Genomic DNA, 27,126 nt, shown 5'->3' on the forward strand with positions numbered 1-27,126 from the left:
CAGGCCAGTGAATTAGAAGCTTTACAGCCTTGGCCTCTGTCACTCTTCCGTCCGTCCATCACCACTTGCTTAATTTTTGCCTTTCCCTCTCTGTCTCGCTCTCTCCATCCTGAACCGCATGTGTGTTTATTAGATTAGCAGGAGCGCTCAGTGCTGTCTGTCTGGTGTTAATCCTTACGGCTGTGCCTGCTAAGCCCTCCCTCCCCGTTCAGTTCTGTGCGGCCCCACTCCAGGGGTTTGTTGTTACAGCACCCATTACCACATCATGATGTCAGTTTTCTGGCAATGAGCTCACAGCACAGAGTTGGATCTAGGGATTGTGGCCTTAGTTTCTCTCTATCCACTCCTCCCCCTCATAGCTCTTACCTCTCTCTCTCTCTCTCCTCTACTCCACCTCCCTCCCCTTCCCTCAACGTCTGGCTGACTGTGTGTCTGCCCTTTGCATTTCAGTAGAGTTGGTCTGGTTTTAATTTGGAGCTCTGTTTGTTTTTGAATTCCCCCATCTCATCTCTTGCCAACACACCAAACCGATCACGGAGTGTGTTTGCGAGAAAGCCCTGCCCCCATTCGTTACCTTGAACACTTTGTGTGTGCAGATGTGAGTGTGTGTGTGTGTGTGTGTGTGTGTGTGTGTGTGTGTGTGTGTGTGTGTGTGTCCAATAGGTCACGTCTCCCTCCTTCATTGCCATTATCCTGAGTGACAGCACCTGTAATGACAGCAGCTGTATCAATTACTCTGATTACTGCTCTCATTATGCTGATGACTGCTGCTATGAGCAAGGGAGAATCAAGTTTAAGAATACACATGCACACACACAAACACAGTCACCCTTCCCATGGAGTGTGAGATGGAGAAACAAGGGGTGTAGGGCGTTTTTTTGAGGGGTGCTGTGTTGTTTCAAGTTAATGTGGCCACCTCAGTGTATCTGCTGTATTTTATGTTATCCTCAAGTCTCTCAACATCTCAACCCCCCCACCCCCTCCACTCCCCTCTACTCTATCTCTCCACAGTGAAGCCATCCAAGCCCAGGTGCTATGCTGAAGGACCCACAGAGCAGGGCAAGGATACTGTGCTGAGATGCATATCCAATGAGGGCACCAACCCCTTACGGTACAACTGGGAGAAGACCAGTGATACCAAGCTGCTGCCTGCCTCAGCCGTGCTGGGTAATAGACTCTCTCAGACACACACTTCCAAACAAATAGCTAGGACATCAGTGTGTATGACCTTCACACATCACTTGCAGTTTTCTATATAACATTTCCCGAGCTTGGAATTTGAAGATTCTGTAGCTCCATTCTGAGAGATTTAGCATTAAAGATTTGACAAAGCCATGGGCAAAACTTACCAGAGACACGGTTATTATGAAAGGAGATAATTTGAAATGCTAAAGAGGGCGGCACTTCAGCGTAATACACAATATCAGCCAATTGCACTTTCAGCTTTTGTGCAGCCGCACAACTTTGATATTTAAGACATATAGTTCAAGTGAAAGGCAAGAGCTCAATGACAACAACACTGCAAGCTCAGAAAAACTGGGCCAAGAAAATTGCTGGTCTGCTCACCACAGCCAATTGAAACAGGTAATGTATGTCTTTCTTAAACAATCTATGTAGCTTGACTACATGCCTGATAATGACTGTTTAGTTACCATGGCAACAACAAGGGCTACCACAGAGCAGCATGTTGCCTTGTTGAGTGAAATCATTTTTCGCTTACCAGTAATGATCCTAATGCCCTTCTCATTTTATTGCCGTGTCTCTGCTATAGTTTACCTTATTTATACCCAGAATATTATCTTAAAACAATACTCCACAAATATCACAACTGGATAACTTAGTTTTGATTTAAAAAAAAAAAGTCACTTAAAAACTTTCCAGATTTATGATTTGTCATCTCCTCAGTGATAATGGTTGCAACCAGTCTGAGCCCCAATTCCAGTTTATTGAAACTTTCTTGTCCATCCTTCATTACAGACCCTGTGGCAGGCACCATGAACGTGAGGAATGCATCTGCCATCTATTCCGGCACCTATCGGTGCACCGCTAGCAACCGTGTAGGTAGTGAGGAGTGTATTCTACAGCTTAACATCACGCCACGTGAGTGCCCACCTTCCTTCATGTCCAGCCGCCACTTTGTATTGAGATTGCTTTATGTTGACAGCTGTTGCTCTGCAGTCAGACCACTACTTAAAACTTAATCTACTGATCAGTTTGAGTTGGCTAATTATTAGTAGTATTGCCAATGGTTTTGCTACAACAGGTGGTACATTTAGCAATGCTCGCACATGTGCAGCTGTGTCCAGCCTTCCTTGCCAACAATTAGGAGACGAAGGTGACCGCAACATCTGCCAGTTTGTCACAGTTCAGTCCAGAAAATGAATGGATGTCTGGTGACTGGGTTTTTGAGGTGCTTGCAGTGTGAATACATGATTCTATTCTCAATTCAAGCACCAACAAAGAATAACCTTGCTGAATTTTCCATTACATTTGGAAAACAAGATTAAAGTTAATTCAGATGTTTTGAAATGTTTTGAGGATTTAGAGTAAGGATTTACAGTAAGTTGAAGTTCTTGCAAACTGGGCTTGTTAAGCATCTCACTTAAGTCTTTTTTTCTTGTTCAGCTCCCAACACTGCAGGCATCATTGCAGGTGCCATCATTGCAGTGCTACTGATCCTCATCATCATCGCCATCATCCTCTTCTGCTGTTGCCGTGCCCGTCACAGGAAGAAGTATGAGAAGGAGATCTGCAACGAGATCAGGTACTGTCCTTAAGCATAAATGAGTTTGCTCAAATGCGGCAGTGTTGTGTAAAAATGTGCAGGCATCACTATATGATGACCATTTTTTCCTCTGGTTATATATTGTTGAAGAAAAAGCAAGGGTCAAAATGCCTTGGGGTATAAGTCATTATAAGTGTCATCCCATCAACTGGCCTCTAGACATCACACACACACACACACACACACACACACACGCATCTCCATCAGCCCCATGAAAATGTTTTTTCTCCATCAGCGTTTTTCTTTTTTTACCCTTCCTCAAATAAACGGCTGTGGTAATCAGTTTGAAAGCTTTGTTTGCTCTGTGGATCCCGTGTCGTGCCTGTTGCTGGCTCCCCCCTCCCCATCTCCCCCCTACCCCTGCCTCCCCCTGTAACCCCCGCCATCAACTATCCATCCAGCACAGGGCCTCTCCACAACCTCTGTTACTCTGCTCTGGACTGTATCCACAATGTGGCACCGCTAACACTGTAGGACAAAGAGGATTAGACCACTGGCCCTGTCTCATACACACAGACATTTGCTGAAATACTTTAGTATGAGCAAGCTGTGAACTAAACAAGCCCGGGCCCCTTAGGCTCAGTTTGATTGAGCTTTTAACTGGATTATTGCTGCTTATTAGTTGTTAATGTGGTGGCAGAGGGAGTAGAGGGTATTGCTGTGTTGCATTGCTCAACTCAACCTCTTCAAGCTATTACACAGTCACTGTGGCTTACCAGACTGGGCACTGTCTCCAACCAGTGGCAGACTCAGGCTGTTTGGAGGGCAGGGGCAAAAAAATAAAAAGGTACCTACTGCATGACAGGTGGTCCCACCAGCATGCAAAAAACTGTGATACATGATGAAGTAATCTTCCTCTTTGACTAACATTGGTATTAAGTGATCCATAAAGACCAACACTGAGAAAATACACAAGGAAGTAACTTTTCAAATTTTTATTCACAAATACCTCCGAGGTAAAACACAGGGGCAGCTAATAGCATTTGTTTCACACACTCACACACACTTCATTATGTTTTTTCACTTGGAAGGGCATCTTAGAGGGCACCTTGTGTGTTTTCTTCATCAGAGAGGCACCTAGGGAGCCTCACATTTATCCCATTGTAATGGCACCTCTCCCATAGCACCACATCACATTTTCTCCACTGGAGGGTCGTTCATTAAGAAACTTCCCACATTCTCACACATGTAGGGACACCTTTTACAGCACTACATCATATTTTATCCACTGGGAGGGGGCTTCTCTGTTAGAGGAGCACCTAATTTATTATAAGTTATAAGTTATTATTTATTTATTGCATGAAGGGGCACCATAGACACCTTCCTCCCCAAGTCCACCAGTGTCTCCAACAATCATGCAAAAGCAAACTCCAATTTCTTGTCCCTCTTTATTGAGTCAGTTCTTGTGTTTGACTCTCACAAACTTGTGGTTCACTTCAGAGAGTATGTATATAATGTCAAAGTGGGCAGAGCTGCAGGTTTCAGAAATATTTTCCCAATTTAAAATTTTATGTGTAGCAACAACCACAGTTATACCCATCACAGTTGCACAGTCTCCTGGATAACTAAATAATACCATAGATTTATTTTACAGCCATAACCTCTATCAGCCTTGTTTCTGAGAAATCACATTTTCTGTCAGTTTAGTTTGTCTAATGTCACCATATTATATTATTATTACAGCATCCATGAGCCTCATTGATGGTTACTTTGCCAGCTACAGCTGTAAAACATACCTAAATCTATTCTGTATAATGTTGTATTGTATTCCTAATTGGTGGTTGCCTTTGGGAACAAAACACTACACCATAGTTGCAGAAATGATACAAATATGTATTTGTAATATCAGTTCAAGCCAGACGTAACATAACATTACATTTGGAGAAATTAATGGAATTTTTAGTTCCTAAATGCTGGCCACCCAGTTCACATCTCTGTTCACTGTCTTCTTCATGGTGTCATGGGCATCAATAAACAAATTCAGGTTAGTCAGTCAAGAGCCTGACATATCACTGATCAAATTTCATTATAGTTTAAGCCTTTAAGAAAATATTTTTCATTATTCCATTATCACAGGTGGGCTAATGACAGTGAGTGTGAAATCTCGTCTTGATGTCTGAACATGCTGTGTTTCTGTTTCCCCCAGGGAGGATGTGCCTCCTCCTAAGAGTCGTGTTTCGACAGCCCGCAGCTTCACCAGCGTGGGCAGCCAGCGCTCCTCCCTGGGCTCCATGTCGCCCTCTAACCTGCATGAGTATGCCCTCAAGCCCCAGTATGACAAGATCCCTTCGTCAGAGGAATATGACAGGCCCCCAAGCCATGCCCCACTGCCCCCGCCCACTGCTCCCAAGATGGCCGGCCCCAACCTCAGCCGCATGGGGGCCATCCCCGTCATGATCCCTGCCCAGAATAGAGACGGCTCTATCGTCTAGTGTGCCCCTTCTCACTAAGGGGACGGGACCACGTAAGGAAGAGAGGGGACGGGGAGGTGAGGTAGGACACAAGCCAATGAAGATGGAGGAAGGGAAAGGATGGGCTGACTCGGCTGACTTGTAGCTCTTCACTATTTACAAATGGGAGGACACTCCCTCTTATGATGGCCTGGCTCTGGTGTGGTGCTGAGAAGAGGAGAGAAGCAGTACTGGAATCACAACAGAGCACACTGAGTTTTTACTGAACACACACACACACACACACTTTATTTTACTTCCTGAACTTTCTCACAGAAAAAGAGTAATTCTGAGGTGGATGTACAACTGAATGGTGAATATATTGATTATATTGTACAAAGCGGAATGCATGTTTTTGTTTTTTGTTTTTTTTGTTTTTTGTTTTTTAATGTAGATGGCCCTTCCTGTAGAGATGTGTTCAAAACAGATGCAGGCCTCTGATTGGCCAGCTGTACAGCTGTATGCATGCATGTATATATAAAACAACAATTATGTGTGTGCGTGTGTGCGCATGCACATGAATGTGTATGTATGAATGTGGAAATAAGTTTGGGAAATGTATAGTTCAGCCTGTGACTCATTGGTATTAGTTCATGAAATAATTTTAATGCCATGAATTCATTGTTAAATGAAAATGTTTAAAACGATTTAAAATGGAGTCAGACCACATTCATCCCTCGAGTAGAGCTGTAAATATCCAATCACAATGGACAGATCTACCAGCCCCAGAATCATTTAGGTCAGCCATTTGCTGTTGAGCCGTTTGCTGTTTGAATTGTCCAGTCTGGCTTTAGGCGGGGGCTGGTGGGGACAGGATTGGCTGGTGGCGAGGGGGAGGTTCAGGTCACCACATCTTGTGATTGGAGGATTATTGTTTCTTGGCCTAGCTTAAAAACAATAAAAGACTCCCCCACTCAGCCAGCCTCATGGTCTTGTATAAGGACTGTATAGGGAAATATTGGGGGCAGGGGACTGGACAGCAAGGTTCACCGAACAATCTCATGTGATTGTGTTTGACTGCCAACCAGCCCCCAACCCCTCTGACCCCACAGAGCATCTAGGTACCCCCACACAGATACCTTATTAGGGAGTTTAAGCAAAGGCGGATTGTGCGGCGGCTACTGCAACCGGAAATGGCTCTCACCCGACGCTCTTGCCGTAGCTGTCAAATCCACAGTAGTCATTAAGCAAACTACCGCGACAGCGGCAGCGTTTTCCTCAGCGTCAACGCTGTGCAGTTTTATTAATTAAAAGTGTTACACTCATAGTGAGTGTGAATAGTTTTTTTGCTATTCAAATGTATTGTCATTATGCCAAGTGCAGGTAGAAAGCAAAACGGAAAGATGTGTGCATTTCGGACAATAATTTAAAGATTTAATAATAATAATAATAATATATTAATAATAATAATTAATTATTTACAATTAAGCACACATCTGATCGGAGTGTGAAGGGATCAGTGCGTGACCTGCATGACGTGCAAGAACACATTTAATTTCAGAAATATGAGGAAAACTATTTAACTGACACGCCTATATCACGCGTTGTAGCGACAACGTGAGAATGATCCTTTCGCCGTTGTAGATCAGGCTACTACGGCAGACAACGCCGGCGCGACGGCTGAAGTCTCGATCAGCAGAGCGCAGATCCATTTCCGGTTGCCGTAGCCGCCGCAAAATCCGTCGTTGCTTAAACTCCCTATTAGCAGGACTGCAACAGCCAGTCTTAATTCTTCATCGGTAGTATCCATGACTCCATTCCAAAGGTCTGACATAGTTAATACTCCTTATTTGCAGTTGCATGACAAGGAGCCATTATCTTGATTGAACCTTCTCCCTTTAGTCAATATGAAACCCCTTGTGGCTCCCTTGACATGAATTGGATGTTTTAATGAAGGATACAACACCTGGGTATGTAAGCCTCTCAAATATGATCAGCTCAATAATATGGAATCACTGGTGCTCTACATCCACTTGCACACACTACAGTCCGAATTTACCTTACAGTATGTCTGTCTGTATTTATTCACTTAGAATCAGTTGCCATAGGCTAGTCCATGTAGTTTTACCAAGGATTCATATCAAAACAACCGGTCTGTTTGGGGAAAAACATGCTGCACTATTCATGAACCACACCCATTTTTCTGCTGTTAGGGAAGTAACAGCAGAACAATAGCCCAGTCATCTCATCTTGACAATTACTCTCTAAGACAAATAGTACAAACACTTAAAGAGGGAAAAGCATATTCTTTTTCCCTCGATGAGTGTCTTTGCAGTGATGCATGAATTCTAGCCTTACTCACTGCCCCTCGGTTCATCCCTGTGCAGCTCACATGGCTGGCATGTAATGACTTCTCTTGTGCCTTGTTGTCCCGACTGAGTTGTAGTAACAAAGCTGCCACGGTCCAAGTGGTGATGTTAAGTGGAGCCAGATTGCGTAGCATACCACCGTTTCCACAGGTGTCTCAGTCCCTCTGTCACTGTCATTGGTACGCAAAGAGCCTATTGATTGTTTTGTTTTTTTGTTTTTTCTGTATCCCTGATCAAGTTTTGGCTTCCCCCTCACCCATTCAATTCCTCCAGTGTAATGAAACCATTCGCACTGTCTTGATGCTTTTACTTTATATTCCAGAACACTGATTCATGTTTATCATCATCATTATTTTTTTTAATATTATTATTATTTTTTATTTAAACTTAATTTCTTGATGTGCTCTTTTTAATGACAAATGGTTTTGGCCGTATGTATAAATATCTTGTCAAAGTTAACACTATCTCTAATCAGAAAACACTCAAATGATATAATAATGATGTATGTATACATGATGCTCTGCAGTGCTGTGCTTGGCAAATCTGTATCTAAAACAGGAGAGATGTGGCACTGAGATCTTGTCAGTACAGTAAAAAAAATACCCCCACCCCACCCTTCCCCCACTGGTATAGGTGGGAGTTGCTGTATGTTTGTGTTTGTTTGTATGTATGTTGTGAGGATTAAGGGGAGGTGACAGTTGTACAACTCTCTCGGGCACTCTGCTTCCTGGTTGTGGCAGGTTTAATGTCACACCTGTTTTGTTCCACCACAGAAAGTGAGACCCAGGCCTGCCACCACAGAGGAATCAGGTCTGTCACTTCTTAAACCCTGGTGCATGTGTGTATGCTTGTGTGCGTGCGTGTGCGTGTTTGTGTCAGAGCAAGTGCATTGCAGAGGGGAAGGGGGTTTACTGTCTGGATGGGGCCCCTGTAGTATTTTAGTTAGACTTTCACCTGCTGACAAACTGTACAGAGCTGTTAGGGAGATAGTCTTATTGTACCGTCCCTCTCTCCGCTCAGAACATTAATGTCAACTACTAATGATATTAACTTTAGATTTTAAATCAGCGTACTAATACTGTATGAAGATTTCCTTTTGAGGCTTGCTTTTCTTTGTGTGTGCGTTTATTTTTTGTGCTGTATTTTTTAATAATAAAAGTTCACAAAATGAAATTAAATACCAAGTGTCTTTTTTTTTTTTTTTTTTTTTTTTACCCTAGAAACAGCAGCAGCTGTTGGCTTGAGCATAAATAATACTCATATTCCCTCCTGCAGGCCTGCACTGTGATTAATTTCAGTCAAGCAGTGATTTCCACTCGTAACACCAGGTGAGGTGACTTTCTCACCGCCTAATGAGTGTAATTAATCAATGAACCGGGCAGGCGCTCCCTCCACCTCCACCCCATCCAACTCCAGCATAAACATGCAAAGGTCGCTGACCCAGCTTGACTATCAACAGGGTCAGGTCAGCCACTATTACTATTCACCTCTTTAATGACTCATTGTCATTCCGCTACAGTACCATATTGTCCCTCACACCACAGCCATTTCAGTAAACATTTGCTTTGCTCCTCAATTAAAGCCAATTTCCTCGCTTAGTTAATATGGTTGGTAATTAGTTTCATTGCAAGCCACCACTAATCAAACTTGTACAAAATTAGCTCTGTAATTAACAATGCCGAATGCCTCGAGATGCCAAGTTAATGACTGTGGGGTGGGGGGGAATCAGGCGTGTTTTCGTGTTCATATTCGTGTCTGTGTATTTTTCCCCTGACCACTTACCCAGGAAATTTCTCCCTTTTGACGGCCGTGATCTTGACGTGTGGATAGATCGATTGTTGATTATTAGCCAATAGCTCCACAGTGTGCAGGCAGTTGACAGGTGGTCAATAAAAAGACTAAAGCACTTAGTAGCAGCGTTAAGCGGCCGTCCATAGCTATAATTGGATGTCAGTAATAGATAGGGCCCTGGAGCATTGATCTGCGGCCAGTCGAAGTCACTCACGGATCCTAATGACTCCCCAGCAGCTCGACACATGGGGGTTATGCACTGGCTCTGCTCTGCTGCGGCGGTGCCAGCGCCATCCCAGCCATCCAACAAATGGACGTGGCGGAGATATAATGGCACTTTTATGGCTGTGCATTCAAAACATTCATTTAAAACGCATTAGTGACGTGTGCTGCTGCGCACGCGTGCAGATTAGATTTATAGACTATGCGCTGGCTGTTCTCTCATTGAATTAATGTATAATGAGTCATACATCATCCCTCAGTGTCCTCCAGCCCCAATCTCCATTTGTGACATTTTTTTTTACCTCTTGTCCTCATTCACATAGAAAGGGAGAGAGTGTGTTACGCTAAGCACCTGGGGATTTGTGCGAGCCTCCCACCTCCTCTGTTCCCTCCCATTTGCCTGGGTAAGGTATTAATTGTTTGCACAGATCAGCGAGGCTGCTGTGGAGGGGAGAGCTCATTGGTTCTCCAGGAGGGTTTCCTTGGCAACCTTATCTGGTTGTACACAGTCTAAGCTGGCTGCTAGCGGGATGATTTATCTTGTAAAGCGTGATTCGCTCCCCACTAACAAAAGGGCCTTCTAAAAGCCATGGCTCTCATCAAAGTCTGCTGTCACACTGAAGCTTTTGCCGTTTTTAGAAACCTCAGTCAGGTTGGAAAGGGGCGTGCAGGGATTCTGGGCTGGGTGGTGGGATATGCATATGCATGAATACTGAGCTCCATATAGGCGCCACTGGCACAGCACAGCACAGCACAGCAGCTCATAAATGTTTTGGCTCTTATGTGAAACGACACTGATTACAATGTTAGAGTGTGTAAGCTTTCGCAGCCATATCAGATGAATGACTGAAGAACATGAGACGTGTCCTCCTGTGCCAAAAGCATCCAGACACAGAAACGTATTTATTTAAATAAAAATCCTACTGTACAAAGTGACCTGCAGAAGTTTCCACCCCACAAAGGAGACTGGACCCTTTACATGCAGTTGTTAAAGTGTCCTTGCAGTTTTTTTTTTACAGCATTCTTTCATACCTCACTGAATATAATAATCTGGCCTAGGAGGGGTGAGGGGGTGAGACAGGTAAATCAAGGTCTGTCGCTGTTTAACTATTCATCCGATACGGCTGAAAATCCCTGCAAATGAAAGCTGACAGTCTGAACTTAAAATGCATAGTCACTGTGCCATATCACATCAAAAGGGATCGGGAGAAACCCAGGCACGGCATCAATGTGTCACAGTCCAAACACTCACGGCACTCAACCGTACGTCACCTTGAACAACCTGCATGTTGCTGGCTGCAGGAGGAGAGGTGAGCTATTCTGCGAAGAGGGAGGCAAGCCAGACCCAAACCAATCAAACCGCTCTGTCTGGCCCGCCTGCAGACAGCCCAGATTTCTCAAGAGGCTTCCCCAGCTGCTGTGCACTCATTTGCCAGGCCTCCTCATCTCCCAGCCGGGGAGGAGGCAGAGGAGGAGGAGGCGGAGAGAGACTTGGTGTACCAGCATTTTTAAAGCCCTGTTTCCATTCACCAGTCAATGTGGATGGAGTCATACAGGCCCAACTCTTAAGCCCGCTGCATCTCAGCATGGGGCTGGGTCACTGTTTTGACCTGCTGACATTTTGATGACTAATATGTGACTTTTGATAAATGACCTTCCCCTACTGTGCTTTAGGGAGAATGAGGGCAGCAGGGGGAGTGTGTGGATCCATGTGAGGTTTTGCCCAAGAACATTATGTTATTTCACTCCCCGCTTCTCTCTGAAGGACTTTTGTCCGCTGAGTTTCATGGATCAGTGAGGTGACACTCATCAGTAGATGTGACATTTTATTCTCAAACAGGAACGTTGCATGCGGCGGTAAAACAAGCGAGCAGCACTTAGTGATTACCACAGGAGATGCTCTGCGTGTGGGAGAAAAAAATTACCGTCATCAGAGTTGCTTCCATATGGCGCTGAAGGAGATAAGAGGGAACACAGGAAGGGTCCACACCAGCCACACGTGTTCAGAGGCACAACACCTGGTTTAATACACCATCACAGTGGTCTAGCACCACACACTCACACACCCACATCCCTTTGATCTTTTATCCTGACTCTGTTATCTCTTCATCCGCCTCCTCCTTGAGTCCAGCTGTGAGACTGCAGCCAGTAGAAACTCAGATGGAGCTCGACCCTTGGAGACTAGGAGGTCATATTGTGTAGCTCAGCTCAGTCGTTTACAATGTGATTTGTTCTTTTAATCTGCACCTCTGCCGGACTCCATTATGGGTGATCAGCCTCCAGTGCCATGTCATCAGGAGGGTACAAAGGAGGCCGGCAATAAAATGTAGCCTTGGCAAGGGAACGGGGCTCGGTTTCCTTTTTTCTCCCTCTGTGATTGGGGTCATCTCCGTTACTACCGCAGTGATGTCAGTGATAAATTATATGTGTGTGTGTGCTTCTGCGTGAGCGTGTCTGTCCATATACATTGGTTGCCACTCTGTGTATGTGTATCCATGTGCAGTAGCATCACCCTGAGTGGCCACAGTGAGGGCGGAGGTCAGGGTGCTGATTTAACGGGATGGGGCCATCCCTTTTCCCCTTTGCAAGCCCCACAGTAGACCGACAGCCGCCCCCGAAGCTATTTCTAGCTAACCAATTAGACCTGGACTTCTCTCCATGCTGAACACGTAGCTCAGGCCACCTTCGCAGATTGAAAACTCCCCTCCGTGCAGCAGTGTAGCCATCACAGTCACTCTAAATGGGGCCGGCACTCTCGATGGGGTCTGGATGGGGTCACAGGAGGTGGAGGGTGGGGGCGGGTGTGTTTTTGCTGTTGCCCTACCTCAGACTTGAATTGTGAAGCAGGAGCAAAATTGACAGAGGAATTGAATTTTTCTAGTGCTATGTATTTTTTTTATCATCTTGACATTAACCTCATGTTCTCATGCTCTTCTGTCAATTTTGATTCCTCAGAATGGATCAGATTAGCGACTCCGGAGTGGAGGTTACCTGTTTTCTTGTCAATACAGAGGCTCTGGGGTGTTTTTCTAGCCGTGGTGTTGATAGGTAGCCTGTTCATTAAAGAGTAACTAAACCCAAATCCCAAATCTCTAGGAAACCTGACCTCTAACGGTGCAGGTTAGTGTGCCTAGAGATCTCGGTTTGGCATTTAGTTACTCTTTAAATCAATGACGTTCAAAGTGCTGTCCCGGGACCACACTTTGGTCCTCAGCAAAATAAGGAACAGCTTAATTTCACTATTATTTGACTCTAGATAGCAAAGAGAGATCAGAGGTTTTTGTTATCTGCTACCCACCTATTAGGCCTGTGAAATTCTCCACCAAGTCAAATCGAACAACAATAATCTTCTTAAAGGGTGCTCCTGTGGGCAAAATCTTATCAAGTGCATGTAGGCTGGTGATCTAATCCAGAGCTGTTTGGGGGTCTTTGATATGAAAATCATTGCAAACCCCCATGTTAGCTAAATTTATCTATATGATACATCTGCCGACATGTTTTCTTTGAGTGTGTTTGTGTGCATGCAGGACATAAAGATAGAGCGAGACCTGCGAGAAAAGATAGAATTTGTGGTTCAGGATGCCCACTGGAGCCATGGGACAAACATAAATCCTTGAATTTTGCAGTCAGAGAGCTTGTTAATGCAGTCAACACCTGCCTTCCCACCAGGATAGAATATATTGTACTCTTAACAGATTTCATTCCGTACTCCACAGGGATTCAGGGTATGCTGTGTTACATCCCTGAAATGATTATGAATGAGCAGAGAAGGTGGTGGTATACAGTTTGTTCTTATTCTAGCACAGGAAAGAAACACAGCTCCTCCAATTATTAAAGTTCATCTGTCTGCATTGGTGGAGCTGGATCTCACAGCTAATGATGCACTGCTGCTGTCCACTGTGGGAAGGTCACTGTAAACCATCAAGTCAAAAAAAAAAAAAAAAAAAAAAAAAAAAAAAAAATATGGCATTATTCTGCATTGTTTGCATTGTTAGAAAGTAACTGGGTCGGCATGATAAACTGTGACTCCCTTCTCTGAGCATAAACACGAGATAAGAAATGGGAATAGCAGAATGTGGCACATCTTGTTGGTATGAAGATATGATAAGGCTACAAATACTTTTCTCCCTTTCCATTGGAACTCTGAAGTTTCCACTTCTTGATGAAGATGAAAACAGTAAGAATTCATCAGCAGCCATGCAGATTATTGTATCATTTCAGAATGCCTAATTCATTTATAACTAGTTGCAAATGAAAACTGTTTAAAAAAAAAAAAAGTGGCAAAATGTATGAAACGCTGTCAGATAGTATCATTTTAGAGGTTTAATTTGACGCATGGCTGATTAACTCTCATTTTTCTATCCCGGAATAACATGAGCAGAAATGTTATTATTGCCAGGCTTGGGAGAATCATTGTTTCATCCTGATTAACAATGTTTTGCAGCTCTTTCTTCTCTCTGAACCCTAAAGAATTTCCTTCTACTGTAAAACTGTAGCCGTGTTATTTTTTTTAGAGGTCATGACCGTGCTAGAACATTCCTTTTTATGTTTCTGCCTTGAAGAAAGGCAGGGGTTGTTCTTCTCCATCGGCTGTAAACATATTGACATACACCTCCAGGCAGGGACAAGCATCCATACTGTAATTCCTGCCTTTTGCGATGTCGTGTGTGACATCTTCACATATTCACAGCAATAATTCATCCTGAGAGCGCGAAGCTTAAATCATCTCCTCAGTGATCTCAAACATCAAACAATGCACGTACGCTGCACGCACCGATATGGGAGGATCAAAAGAATCTATTAATAAAAACATGTACACAATGCTTTGTTTTACAGAGGATGGACAGGTCTAGTCAACCTCCCATAATGTAAGGGTCCAAGATTTAAAATACAGTAGTGCTACATGTGACTCGCTTATCTTCTTCTCAGCACTGTGAGCAGTCAGTGTGAAAGATTATTGGATACATAAGTCTGAAGGCATTATCCTAATTTCTCTGGGTTCAGCAGAGGGGTGGATCCACTTCGTGCTAATACAGCATTTCATATTTGAGGCCAGTTCCTGCTCTTTTGATCTCATCCTTTTCCAGACTTTAATATCAACCCCCGCTCCCCCACTTGCATGTGTTACCCCCATTTGAAACGATTTAACTAATGATGAATGAATGGACACGGCATGAGAAGGCTCTCTTTCCCACTGGAGGCCCGCCACCCCTCAGCATCAACTTAATCCTGGTAGGAGAGCTGACAGCAGTAATGGTAGGCCTGTGTTTAGAGCTTTATAGGCTTTTTTCTCAGGAGAGTGGAAACACCAGGGGAGCGCTACCACTGAGAATGGGATGCCTTCCCATTTCCAAACAGGAAAGTATTTTTAGGAGCGCCCGAGTGCGTTTGTTTGGATGTGATTAGGATTGTTGTCAGCAGGGAAAAAGACTATAAGCATGCCCACGTAATTGCTTTATTTTTTTCCTGCAGAAATGGTTGGTGTAGCAGCCAGTGCATTGTAAGATTAAGGTGATGGAGGGAACGTAAGACAAACAAGGAATAGAGTAGTGCTGAATGTCAGCACTTCTCATGATAGTTCACACCTTTCTTTTACTCGTCTCTTGGAGTGACAATCCCAGGTCATTTCCGAGAAACAGGCTGTGTTTACAGTAATGTGCTGAAAGGTGTTCTTGTTTGCCAATATCATGTGAGCTCTGCGGTCAGAGGTGTGCCACCAGTCCCGACACAGATAACTCACTAATGATCTGCTTTTACAGAGTTTACACACTTGACGAGCCAGGATGCTGCATATATTTGTCAAACAGAAAAAACAAGACATACTAGGAGTGTCTGCTTGTCCCCATGCTTGCCATGCTGCTCTTCCTGTTTGACAGCATTTATCTTGCTGATGACGGTGTTCAGTTCCACACTGGCGACGGGAAGATGTCAAGCTGCCAAACTGGTTTTCCTCTCTCATGTCACAGGAGGGAGGAGAGGACAGAGCAGTGTGTGGCCACCCAGCTCTTTTTGATGCTGCCTGTTGTTTTGGCTCACCTCACACTGTTAGACTGTGTGCTGTTGCCACCTTGTGTTAAAAAAGCAGATTGCAAGACTGGAGGAAAATAAGATTTCCTGCTGTGGAGTGTTACAGGGTTTACTTCATCCATCCATCCTCAAAGGGCCATTAACATGACATTACCTACAACATTAATCTGAACTGAACGTGCAGGAATTACCCTCAACCTGTCAATCATCAATAACTGACCTTGGCTGCTTTCTGCCTGACAAAAATACACACATTATTGAGGTTTCACTTTTTGTTTATGCTTCCCACACCTCTGTTGCTCATGTGTGCTGTTTGAATACAACATTTGCATTTGCAGGAATCCCATTTCAGACTTCACTGGTCAGAACTCGCCGCTATCAAACAACATGACTCACCTGTGCCTCCTTTGTGGAAAAAGTGACTTCCTTGTTCCTTTCAGAGAACAGCTTCAACTGATTCATCGATGACGGCTAAATTTAGCGAGTTAATTATCATGACTGAGCCTTTCAGTATGGCTCAGAGAGACTGAATTTGGTGTGAGTTCACCAAGGTTATGAGTATACTTTTTATGTCAGGCAATATTCATTTCAGTACGATTGTATAATTTTAATGAGATGAGTTGACAACTGTCAAATCAAAGCAGGTTATGATCAATTACTGGCTTTTAGCAGTAAATCCAACAATAACCCCTTTTTAAATTTTTATTTTACTCGGAAAGTCCCAATGAGATTAAATCTCTTTTTCAAGGGAGACTTGGACCAAAATGGCAGCGGAAATAACACAACAAACAAAAGAATTATACTTCATGTACTTCTTTATGCTATTTCTGTACACTTGGCTTATTTATACCAGTAATATTAGATACTTTTTTATTTGACGAGCTCACAGATCTTTCTCACAGCAGCCATTTTGACATGACATAGCAGGATGAACCCAGGTGTTACTGATGACTTTAATTCAGGTCCCACAGGGGAAGGCTCATGTTGGATCGCTGGAAAGTCTCTGCAACAGTTAAATGGTATGTAACCTCAATAAATGTCTTTATTAATAGCTGTGTTTACTCTGCTTCATGCCAGAGTGGCTGCTTTTAACATTTGAATGTGTTGTGGGTGATGTTTGGCTCGCTGCTGGCTCTTGTTTGTCTGCATCCCCTCCCAAGAAACCCTATCAACACCCACACAGCCAACCGTGTGGTCCAGCACTCACAGGATGTGCTAGATGAAGCTTTTCAAAAGACCAAGCTTACACACACTAAAACCAGCGGCAGCAGCTGAGAAGCCAGGTTATGTCCAGTGGAAGAGGGATTTGTAGTAACACTTGCAAGCAGTTTACTCAGGGAGTTAAGGATTTGTTGGCCAGGGCTTAGATCAGGCCACAAAAGCAGCTTCAGAAACAGCTGATGGGAGCAGCCACTGGTTGAAAACAGGCTGTCTAAAATATGGCAATTCATCTCAGGACTAAACATCACATATTTTAACATATTTTAGACGGTTTCTGAATTTCTGAGCAGAGCAAAAGCCAAAGGAGTCAGTAATCCCATGGTGTTTTTGTTGTTGAGAGAGATGAGGAATCTGTTTTCAGTACTTGGTATGGTGTAAGCTAAGCACTTTTATAAGAACAGTACTTCCACTACAACTACAAGTATTCTCCAGAAAACGCTGGCCTTCCAGAAATGTTTTGTTTGGATTACAGCCCACTCAGAGTCATATCTCATCTGCTCCTTTATTCCACAAACTCAAGACTCTTGGGTTTATGGCAGTAAAATTTACGCACCAGTGGAGAGAGTACTACAAACTGCTTCTCAGCTAGAAGTACTGTTACTTTGCTGATATTTCACTTCTGTAGAAGTACTGCTGTAAAAATATACTGAAGTAAAAGTAAAGTATTTAAAATGCACTGGGAGTAAAAGTTAGTTACTTTTACACAACATTAACTGTGTCAGGTGTGAGCTTTCCCATGCAGGATGAGAGAGCACAGTTCAGACTCTTTTAAAGGTGCATTTCACAAAACTATTGAGTGTTGATTGAAGTGATGACCCTGTGGACTCAACTCACAAATGTGTTGTAGTAGGAGCAGTAATTATGCTAATAATAATAACAATACTACTACTACTATTACTGCTAATAATAACAATAATAATAACAACAATAATAATAATAATAATACTAATATGATAATGATTGAGTCAACAGTTCATCAGGCCAAGTCACTGACATTACTCCCCTTTTTCCACACTTATTCCACATTTTTTTCCAGTTGAGTCTAAATGGTCCTCACCTCAACAGTGTCCACCTTTGTCCAAATGACAAAAAGTGGAAGCAACAAAGTAGAATCAGATTCCTCTTCTCATCTTTGCTGACTGTGAGTTTTATTGTGAAAAGTTCCACAATCTGCCAGTGATCATTTGTTTTCTGTGATGGATCTAATTTATAATGTAGTGAAGAACAATACCCATGTAAAAAAAGTACTTAAGTAAAAGTAAAATTACTGACTCTTTTGGTGACTAGGCTTTGGGAAAAGGGCTGATTGTTACAATTATAGTCATACATATCACCTACTCACATTTTCTGCTTTTTATTTTGATATTATTACTGTTATCAATGTTATTATTATGTATTGTTGTTGCTCTTAGTTTGCCATTACTTTTATGGGATAAATTTTTAACTTTAGTAAGGTGGAGGCTTCAAATTAGCCCATTGGGGTTTCTGTCTCTCCCAGCACTGTATCTTATTTACTGTGTTAATTATTTGTATGTACCTTTTAAGCTGCGCAAAACTAAACTACAACTACTTATAATATAATCATCAACATACCGCTGTTCATGATCATTATGCGGGACAGTTTGTTACTAGTGTGCCCCCTCCTGGTCAAAGGCTTTAATGACATGTGCTAAGCTGCCAGCATTTTGTGTGTCTGTGTCTGTGTGTGTGTGTGTGTGCAGGTCTGACAGGTAAATTAGAGCTGGTCCCAGGAGCTGGAGGCTTTCACTTGTTGGCACATGGGAAAAAGTTGCTTACACATTTCACCTCCAGTAATAGACTGAGTCAACATTTGATTGATGCATGACCTGTGTGCCACAGTGGTGTGCGTGAATGCTGTGGTTATTCAGTGTTATGGGAACATCAATAACTCTCGCATCCTCTGATGAATTCACAAGTGCCATGCCACAATTCAACAGTGAAGGCTGCTGATATTTAAACCAGAGTTACTGAACAAAATGCCAGCCCTGTCTTTTCCATGTAGCTGATGTGGCGTGATGCACAGCGTAGCATTGTCTGCTAGAGTTTTCTGAGATTTAAATGCCACCAGTCGTATTTTAGTGAATCATCATCTGTTAGTGCCACTGAATTCTTGGGAGGAAGATATTTTACATGTTTTGGTTTTTCATTTAACTGATCATATGTGATCAGAAGACGTGGCGATGACTTAACTTGCAGCTATGCAGTTAACAGGACCTGAAATACTTGTGATACAGCTGCACTGGAACATTTTGCATTAACAGACTTTGTACCAGCGGTTCTTTATTCTCTATTCATGTCTCATTCAGTGATGTAGTATAGGTACATACTTAGACTAGAATAGAGATAGCTAGGCTTGTGACATTTACATATTTAATTTAATATGCGTGGGTGGTGGGATAAAAAGCCATACACAAGGTTAGTACACATTTTTTAATAACATGGCACAATTTACATAACACAAGTTTAAATGAGGAGCATGCTGAAGATTCAGTCGCTTCATTTTTTCTCATTTTTGTACATGATCTAGAAAGACTTCATTTTTTTCCCCGTACATGGTAAACAGCAAAAAAAGTTTCTCATTTAACAATCTTTTTGCAATACGCATTGACTAACCACTATGGCTCCGGTGGAACATTTTTAATGTTGGATTAAAAAACACTGCACGACATGATCTCACAGAGTTTGAAGCGCACAACTAAACCTTCAGTGGACTACTAAAATAGATCTCTGCTCGTTAGAAACAAACTGTCCATAGTTTAGACTTGCTTTTTTGTCTTTTGATTTTGTAGGTACAACAACTTAGGAGAGCACTTTAATACACTGCTTGACCAACAGAACCTATTTCCAAAACACGTACTTTACACTCCTTCAATAGGGCAAATGTGCTGTCATGTTGTTTAATGTGCTGCATTCTCTCTACAAGAAGACTGACGCTAAAATTCAATAATAAAAATAACAGTGGAAATGATATTTTGTGCTGCTGCCTGCAAACATTGAAAATCCTCTGAAAAGCAACACTTGCTTTCACATTGTCAAGGATCATCACCACAATCGAACTTAGGAAAGAAATCCCCTAATAGTTTTACAATACTTCCTATCTTTTGAACCAAATTGCTATCTGGGTGGATTAAAGCTTGGACCAGTCATGGTGGACCAAATATTTGCCAAGTCTGAGTTGTGGAGAGAATACAGCGTTGTCCGTTGTTGGTACACAGTCAGTTGTGGTGAGAAGGCCAGCTTTCAGAAAGGGAGCCCAGAAATTTGTTGCATAGTTGAAGGTGGGGTTGGTGGTTTCTGGTACAATATTAATCCGCTGTGTCAACCCAAAAAAACAAACAAACAAACAAACAAAAAAAAACAATCTGCAAAAAGCACATTCTGAATCACCTCTGATACTCCTCTATTTACATTTGTTCAAAGTAAAGCTTTCAAAACACCCTTTTGCATATTTGTACCTTGATTTTTATCCATACGGAGTGAGCACAGCGACTGTACATATTATCTACACACTTTGCTGTCTGTCAGTGCCAAAGTACCTGTACATTCCAAAATTGTTCGTTCTTCCACTTACTCCATACCACTTCACTATACAAGAGAAAGAATGCACACAAAAAGCAGGAGCAAACTGGAAAAAAATCTTTGAAAAATCTTTTTTTTGTTTTGTTTTGTTCCACGATTATTGTCTCTTTGTAGTTTTGTACAAAAACAATTCATTGTGTGGGCATGTTCCTGCCCACATAAGTTATTCACAGCTATGTTACAGTCTTGCTTTGCCCAAGGCTAAGTGCTTGGTGTGAGTTCAGTGTTAGTGAGGCACAGGGCTGCAGGGGCACTAAGTCTGGTGTGTGGTGAGGCTCCGGCTCAGCTCACCGTGCCTCGATGTCTTTGTGGGTGTGCGAGGCTGGTCTGTCTCTGATATCTGTGGCCAGGGGAGTAGTCCGTCTGGGCGAGCCGGGCCGAGCGCCCAGCGTGGGGATGAGGGGCGGCGGGGCGCTTAGAGAGGCGGTGGGTGGCGTTTTGTTCAGAATGCCATTCTGGTGGGCGGCAGCGGCGGCAGCTGCAGCTGCTGCAGCTGCTGAGGGGCTGACCCTTGGGTAGTGCATGCTGGGTAGTCCAGGGGCCATGAGGCCTGGGGCAGGGTGGGGCAGGTGTCCGTCCAGGGCCGGGTGGTGCATGGTCGGGTGCAGCCGCCCGTGCTCGTAGTCCTCTCTGAGCATGTGCAGACGCTCACGCTCCTCCAGCTGAGCACGCTCCTGCTCCCTCCGCTGCTCCAGGGCCAGAGGGTGCGCATGCTCGCGGTTAAAGTCATGCGGCTCACGGTCCCTGTAGGAGCGTTCGGCCTCGTAGAGCCGCGGTGCTGCCAGCCTGTGCAGGGGGTCGTTCCTCAGCAGCAGATCCCTGGCCAGAGGGTCCCGTCTGTGGATGTCTAGACCCCTGTATGGATCCCTCATGGGGTCCCAGTGAAAGGCCGGGTAGGGGAACCTCTCAGCACCTGGGATGGGGCTGATACCCATGAAGGGAGCAACCACTCGAGTTCTCTCCAGGCTGCTGATGCTGTTGATGGGGTGGACGCCAGCCATGCCCATGGGCACGGGCATGGAGGAGGGAGGGTGGAGGTTGGGCGTTGTAGGTGCCTGGGTCGGGTGCTCAACCGCTCTGTCTGGTGCCCCGTCCTGTTCCTCCTTCCTCTCCTCTTTCACTTTCACCTCACTGTTCTTCTTCTGGTGCTCGTACGGCAGCTCTCCCTTCTTCTCCAGCACCTCCCTGCTCAAGCCCCCGTTAGGACGCTCCAGGCTGGTTTGACGGACATAAGGTGACGATGCCCCCCTGTTGGACGCTTTCTCATCCGACGCTCGGCCATCGTGGATAAGGGGTGTGTCTTTGTCGCCGTGTTGGCTGTCCTTGAGCTTGTGGTCATCTGTTCCGTTGTCCTTCCAGGAGTCGGGGTGCTCCCTCTCCCTTTCTTTGGCCTTGTTGTCCTTGTCCCTCTGAGGCTCTCCGGAGGCAGGGGGCAGGTGGTTCCTGTGGTGCTCAGGGGCCCGGCTGTGGCCGAGGAGGCTGATGGGATTGACAGGGACGGGGGACGGATGGCTCGGATGGCGCTTTTCTACAGAGTCCCTGAAAGCACATAGAAAAGGCTCAGCTGTCAATGTCTAGTATGTTTTACCTGACAGATTGGAGAACCATAAAATATTTTAATAAAGGTGTTAACATAGATGATATGTAGCTACAAAATTTGCTTTAATACCAGAAAACTCTCCTCTAGTAGACTTTCACCTCAAACTTTTGTCAACAACTCTCAGCCTCTTGACCATGTGACCCACCTGTCCTTGTCGTCTTTACTGACTGATGAGTCTCGTTTGTCCGAGTCCCGGTCTCTCTCGTGCGAGCTGACCGAGGTGCTCCTCTCAGAGTCTCCTGGTTTCAGCCAGGGCGGCGGTGTGGGGAAGGAGGGCGGCGTACGGTGCAGACGGTTCCACGGCTCCTGATGGTTGCTGTTGCTGCTGTTGTTGAAGTGCTGCGGTGCGTTGGAGCTGTCTTTATGGCCAAAGACTGAATTGGGCGCTGTTAGGGATTCAACACACGGAAAACAACAATAGGACGCAAGTTAAATGCGAATCTCACAAGTAGGGGAGCAGTATAGTGCCGAGCTAGGTGTTCAAAAGCAAACATGCATTTAAGTACATTATATCTTTATTCATTTGCTCAAGGTCCTATCTTGAGTGAGTTACATCAAGTCCAACACTAAACAGGAAACCAGCCACGAATGTGTCCTCCCTCTCTTATGAAATTCCTGTTTTTGTTGTCGTAAGATCTAACTGCAGGGATTTCATAGATGTTATTTACAAGGACTTTCAGGCAGAAAACCTCTTCTTAGTACTGTCTAGGGTGGAACTAGAAGGTGAAGCTGTCCATTCTAATCACATTAGGATTTGCAGGGGTATTACTTTATTTTCAGAAACTGCCATAGTTAGGATGGACTATGCTGCTATAGTGTTTATAGTGTTTACATTTTCTTGTAACGTCAAACACACACCTACTTTTCATTTTGAGATGCAAATGTTCACATGTATTTGGTTGGGGACTACAGTTCATTAACAAACCAGTTTTAATGGTTTATTAGCACGACAAAAGCTCGGTGTGCACATCTCCTCAAGGGATATTGTTATGGCATTTAGTCTGCTATCTTCGATTTTTTTTTATTATTATTATTATTTTGTTTGCAGTGCATAATAGCCTTTAAATATCCCCAGGGTGTTTTACAAGGAAGAGAGGGTAGCTGGAAAATGGGCTAAACATTGACTATAGCCAGAGTTATCACTCAAGTCACAGCATCCACACAACAGATGCAAAAATATGAAATATTAAAGACTCCTACAATGATAATACATTATACAGAAACAAAGACAGTATGCTGATTAATGATGACATTATAATAAACTACAGTTTCAAGGTGACCATGAGGCTGAGACTCACTTAGTGCAGGATTTCCCAGCCCGCCAAAGGCTGATGAACTGAGGGAGCCCAGTCCTCCAAATGATGCAGGTCGACTGAAAGGCTCTGGAAGGAGACAGGACGTGTCAGCACACTGACAGTAACAACTTGATCCTCCTGTTACAGATTTGCACTGTCCTGAGCTGGACTGAACTGAACGTATACCTAAGTGAGAAGCTGGGGCGAGGAAGTTTCCAGGATGGTGGGGTGGATGGCCGAATGGACCTGCTGATGGGTGTGTTGGACCTGATGAGGGAAAGACAAAGTGTCAGAGAAAGAATATTATTGTCCAGTGTATAAAATCCCAAACGTTTGCCGCTAGTAGGCAAAGATGAAAAAAAAAAAATCGATTTGACCCAAGTCTGGCATAAATACTTAAAATGATACATAGATCAAACTCTGCCCTCAGAGGAATAGATTGTGTAAAAACATCTAGTCCACCTCACCCCTCCCAGCTGAAAATAATTCACTCTGTTGAGAGGAATCAATCAATCCCACCCTCCAGAGCTCTGACACACACTCACCTGCTGCGGAGAAGAGTGTGGCGGGTCGCGCCAAGTCATGGGGGTGATGGATGGCGCCAAAGAGGCTCGGGCCCGGAGGTCGACTCAGGAACTCAGGCTTGAGGCCGAAGTCCAGCTTGTGAGGGTCGACCTGCATCTGCTGCTGGAAGATCGCAGATTGGGACACACACACACACAAAAAAAAAACACACACACACACATACATCAAACACCAATACAAGCAACACACAATTACACGCCAATCCTTGCAGCCTGATTTTTTTAAAAAATGGATCATTAAAACTCCATGAAACAATTATAGCTTCTGAAGCCACACGATTCACGTATCTTATTATATTTTTAATCATTTAGCCAAGGCTCCAGTCAAAAGCGATAATTGCTGTGGGAAATGCTGATGAAGGTTTTCCGGGACAGCATCTTACACCGTGTTATCACTAGATTTGGGAAAAGGCAGTATGAGAAGAGTGTGTGACTGTGTACCACAGATGAGTCCTCACCTTTACTTTCTGTTGGTGGTGGTATATCTGCCAGGCGATATGGACATGCATGGCACACCACTTCCCCGGTTTCTGCACATGCAAGACAACATTTTGTCACGATATTAGCCTTTAATGAGAATGAAAGATGCAAATAATGCGTGAACGATCAAAAATAACACACTGAAGGTGCTTTGTGTAGCATTTTCGCATCAATAAATCATTACCACGTTGAATTTGAGACAAAAGTTTAAATACTGCACACAAACGGACCATTCCCAAGAACTTTGGCACCCTCTTTTGGCTTCTACACTGAGTTTTACATTGAGTGACACCGGGATAAGATTTCAAGGGAAAGCCACTTTACAGCACAAAACAGGAAGAGGGTGCTGTTCCTCTAGAACAAATAAACCAGGGAGCGACTTTTTGCGGCAGGAAGCAACACGGTTTATGGGAAATGTGGTGTTAATTTTGAGAAACACAAACAATACCACTAGTGTGAGACAGATGCTACCAGTCTTCACCGCCATGGTCTCATTTGTTCACAGAAATTATACCCAGGTACCACAATTTAACATGCTCTATTGATATTTAAATACGCTACACGAATGCCATGTAAATAGTTTTGTGTGACAGAATGCAATAGTGACAGATACTGTCACACATGGCTATGTGAAATCTCAAAATGCACTATTTCTGTGAGCAGATGCTGCATTGTGCTCCAAAATGAGTCTCTTTGTTGTTGTGGTACATCCCAGCATGCCCGGCCTCAAAGTGCCGCTCTCATTTAATTAAAGACACTCTCTACTCCGCTAGCAAGACTGCTTTAAGACACTGTTCCTGTTATAATGAGCTTGTGTGTGTGTGTGTGTGTGCTAGAGGGGAAGAGACTGTATCGAATAAAGCACTCACCCTGAGAATGGGCCGAAACGGATCTGTTAGCTGAGAGAGAGAGAGAGAAAGAGATTGAGTCATTTTCCGGTCAAACTCTTTTAATTAGCCTGCATACATGGCATTCATTAATTACCCAACTGAAATGTTAAAATTTCACTTTAAAATGAAGTATTGCGGGGTAATTAACACATAGATGTTTAGTGGTGCCTCCTCTATACCTCCCAACTCCCCCTTACAAATATGACACCGCTGAAGACAAAGTCCGGGTAGGAACAAAAACATGCACAAACACACACTGCTTGACTTCACTAAACTGATGATAAATGGACTCAGAGATGAACACACACTAATGAACAGCGTATTAATTCTGTATGATGACAGAGATGTGACACTGTAACACAGCCTTAAGGCTACTTAAACATTGTGAGTGTTGCGTGTTGGTGGTGTATGCTGGCCCTTACCCTGGGGTCCTTCTGTAGGAGTGTGTGCGGGACGGCTCCAGGTCTTGTGGACACATCCAGTGGATTAGAGGTCTGGACGAAACGACACACAGTTTACAGTTATTTCAGTTTTCAATGTAAAAGTCAGCCTCAGATTCTCACCGGAGTCCTTCAAATCAAAGACAAGAAGGGCAGTTTGCTTTTGACAATGCACTCCATCTCTCTGGACCGCTCACTGATCACACCGTGAGTGTGTTTGTTAACACGCTGTCTTACCTTGGGCTGAAAGGCACCCTGCAGCGAACCAAAGGGCCCAGTCGGGGGGATGACAGGGGGGAGGCCAGACATGGCCGGCGGGTAGGAGTGGAAGAGCTGCGAGAGGAGAGGAGAAAGAGAGGGAGAGGAGGTGTGAGGATGGCTTGGCGGGCTGCAGGAAGACAGCTTCATGATGAGTGGAGAGCAAAACAGGCCGCAGCGCAGGGCAGAGCAGCAGGTTATGAATGAACCTCGTAGTGTTTATCAGGACTGTTTAAATGGGAAATCTACAAATCAGTGTCGACATATTTAAGAAACCACCAGCTTATAAAATATTCCCTTCTCATTCCCGCTGGAGTTAAACGAGCAAAAACACTCCTTTGATATGAAAACTAGGATGTTGCAACAAGCAAAACAAATGTTCACGCAATTGCTTGATGTTTCCATATAACTATTTAATAGAGAAATAAGGGTGTAACTTACAAACAGTAATTTGCATTCACTGAACTACTGTTTATAATTGCTCTTGTCAAGCACATAAGATTCAGCTGGAGTACAGAATGTTATTCTTAAACTGGATTAGGATGTGCACGTGCTTTACTTTAAACAAAGGTGGTTTTAGCTACAGTATAGATTGCACATCATGCGTTAAAAAGTCACTGGGTTCAGGCTAATTGCTGTTGCTCTAATGACAGCAAGGAAACAGAACAAGAAAGTAAGAGATCAAAGCAAACTATGAACACTCTGCGCCTACTTTGACCCAGCTTCAGTCTGAATACAACACGTTTTTGTTGTTGCTGTTGTCGTTTTGGGATATTAAAATGTCTGAATGATGGACACTGTGTACAACAGCTGCATAGTTGCATAGTCTGATAGCAATTTTATTTTAGAGCCTAATTTTGAAAATACATGCACACACCCTCACATACACACACAGCAGGTGCTTGAAAACTGGAGTAAAGCAGGTAGGCAAGTGCAGTACAATGTTTAGATAAGTCCTCTTTAGTGAGTAATAATAATGAGCAAGCCACTCCTGTTAGCAGACAAATACAAATGGAGAGTAATAAGCAAGACAAAGACACAGTATTCCTCTGGCAATAACACTATCTTCCTTTGAAATGCAGCCACTGTGTCTTTTTTTTTCTGCACACAGTATTAATCTCTATGCGCAACAATTTCACCGTTACATACACCAACGATAAATCTTGTGCTACGA

At 43.8% G+C, this 27,126-nt stretch overlaps 2 protein-coding genes and 1 long non-coding RNA gene across 11 annotated transcripts in view; 2 read left to right on the plus strand and 1 right to left on the minus strand.

The window, feature by feature from the left end:
• Positions 1 to 5,467, plus strand: part of cxadr (CXADR Ig-like cell adhesion molecule) — a 41,760-nt gene extending 36,293 nt beyond the window's left edge. The window contains exons 4-7 of the mRNA XM_030069198.1: positions 1,012 to 1,167; positions 1,978 to 2,100; positions 2,626 to 2,764; positions 4,932 to 5,467. Coding sequence (XP_029925058.1) covers positions 1,012 to 1,167; positions 1,978 to 2,100; positions 2,626 to 2,764; positions 4,932 to 5,217 — 704 coding nt within the window. The 3' untranslated portion in view covers positions 5,218 to 5,467. The remainder of the gene's footprint in view (positions 1 to 1,011; positions 1,168 to 1,977; positions 2,101 to 2,625; positions 2,765 to 4,931) is intronic.
• An 11,016-nt stretch (positions 5,468 to 16,483) lies between these two features.
• LOC115371562 (uncharacterized) lies at positions 16,484 to 24,076 on the plus strand. The gene is made up of 2 exons (XR_003929374.1): positions 16,484 to 16,603; positions 23,448 to 24,076. It is a non-coding gene; the product is annotated as an uncharacterized LOC115371562 (long non-coding RNA).
• The window catches only part of auts2a (activator of transcription and developmental regulator AUTS2 a), a 333,859-nt gene continuing 325,975 nt past the window's right edge, over positions 19,243 to 27,126 (minus strand). For 4 of the 9 annotated variants that reach the window (XM_030069005.1, XM_030069012.1, XM_030069011.1 and 1 more), the window contains 9 exons: positions 25,932 to 26,027; positions 25,677 to 25,748; positions 25,234 to 25,263; positions 24,343 to 24,414; positions 23,846 to 23,987; positions 23,487 to 23,567; positions 23,304 to 23,387; positions 22,151 to 22,403; positions 19,243 to 21,944 (listed from right to left, as the gene is read on the minus strand). In XM_030069005.1, the coding sequence (XP_029924865.1) occupies positions 20,693 to 21,944; positions 22,151 to 22,403; positions 23,304 to 23,387; positions 23,487 to 23,567; positions 23,846 to 23,987; positions 24,343 to 24,414; positions 25,234 to 25,263; positions 25,677 to 25,748; positions 25,932 to 26,027 (2,082 nt within the window). In that variant the 3' untranslated portion in view covers positions 19,243 to 20,692. The remainder of the gene's footprint in view (positions 21,945 to 22,150; positions 22,404 to 23,303; positions 23,388 to 23,486; positions 23,568 to 23,845; positions 23,988 to 24,342; positions 24,415 to 25,233; positions 25,264 to 25,676; positions 25,749 to 25,931; positions 26,028 to 27,126) is intronic. The other 5 variants (XM_030069010.1, XM_030069008.1, XM_030069007.1 and 2 more) reach the window with 3 other exon arrangements.

The sequence above is a fragment of the Myripristis murdjan genome, chromosome 14 (assembly GCF_902150065.1).
Source record: "Myripristis murdjan chromosome 14, fMyrMur1.1, whole genome shotgun sequence".
Classification (NCBI taxonomy): domain Eukaryota; kingdom Metazoa; phylum Chordata; class Actinopteri; order Holocentriformes; family Holocentridae; genus Myripristis; species Myripristis murdjan.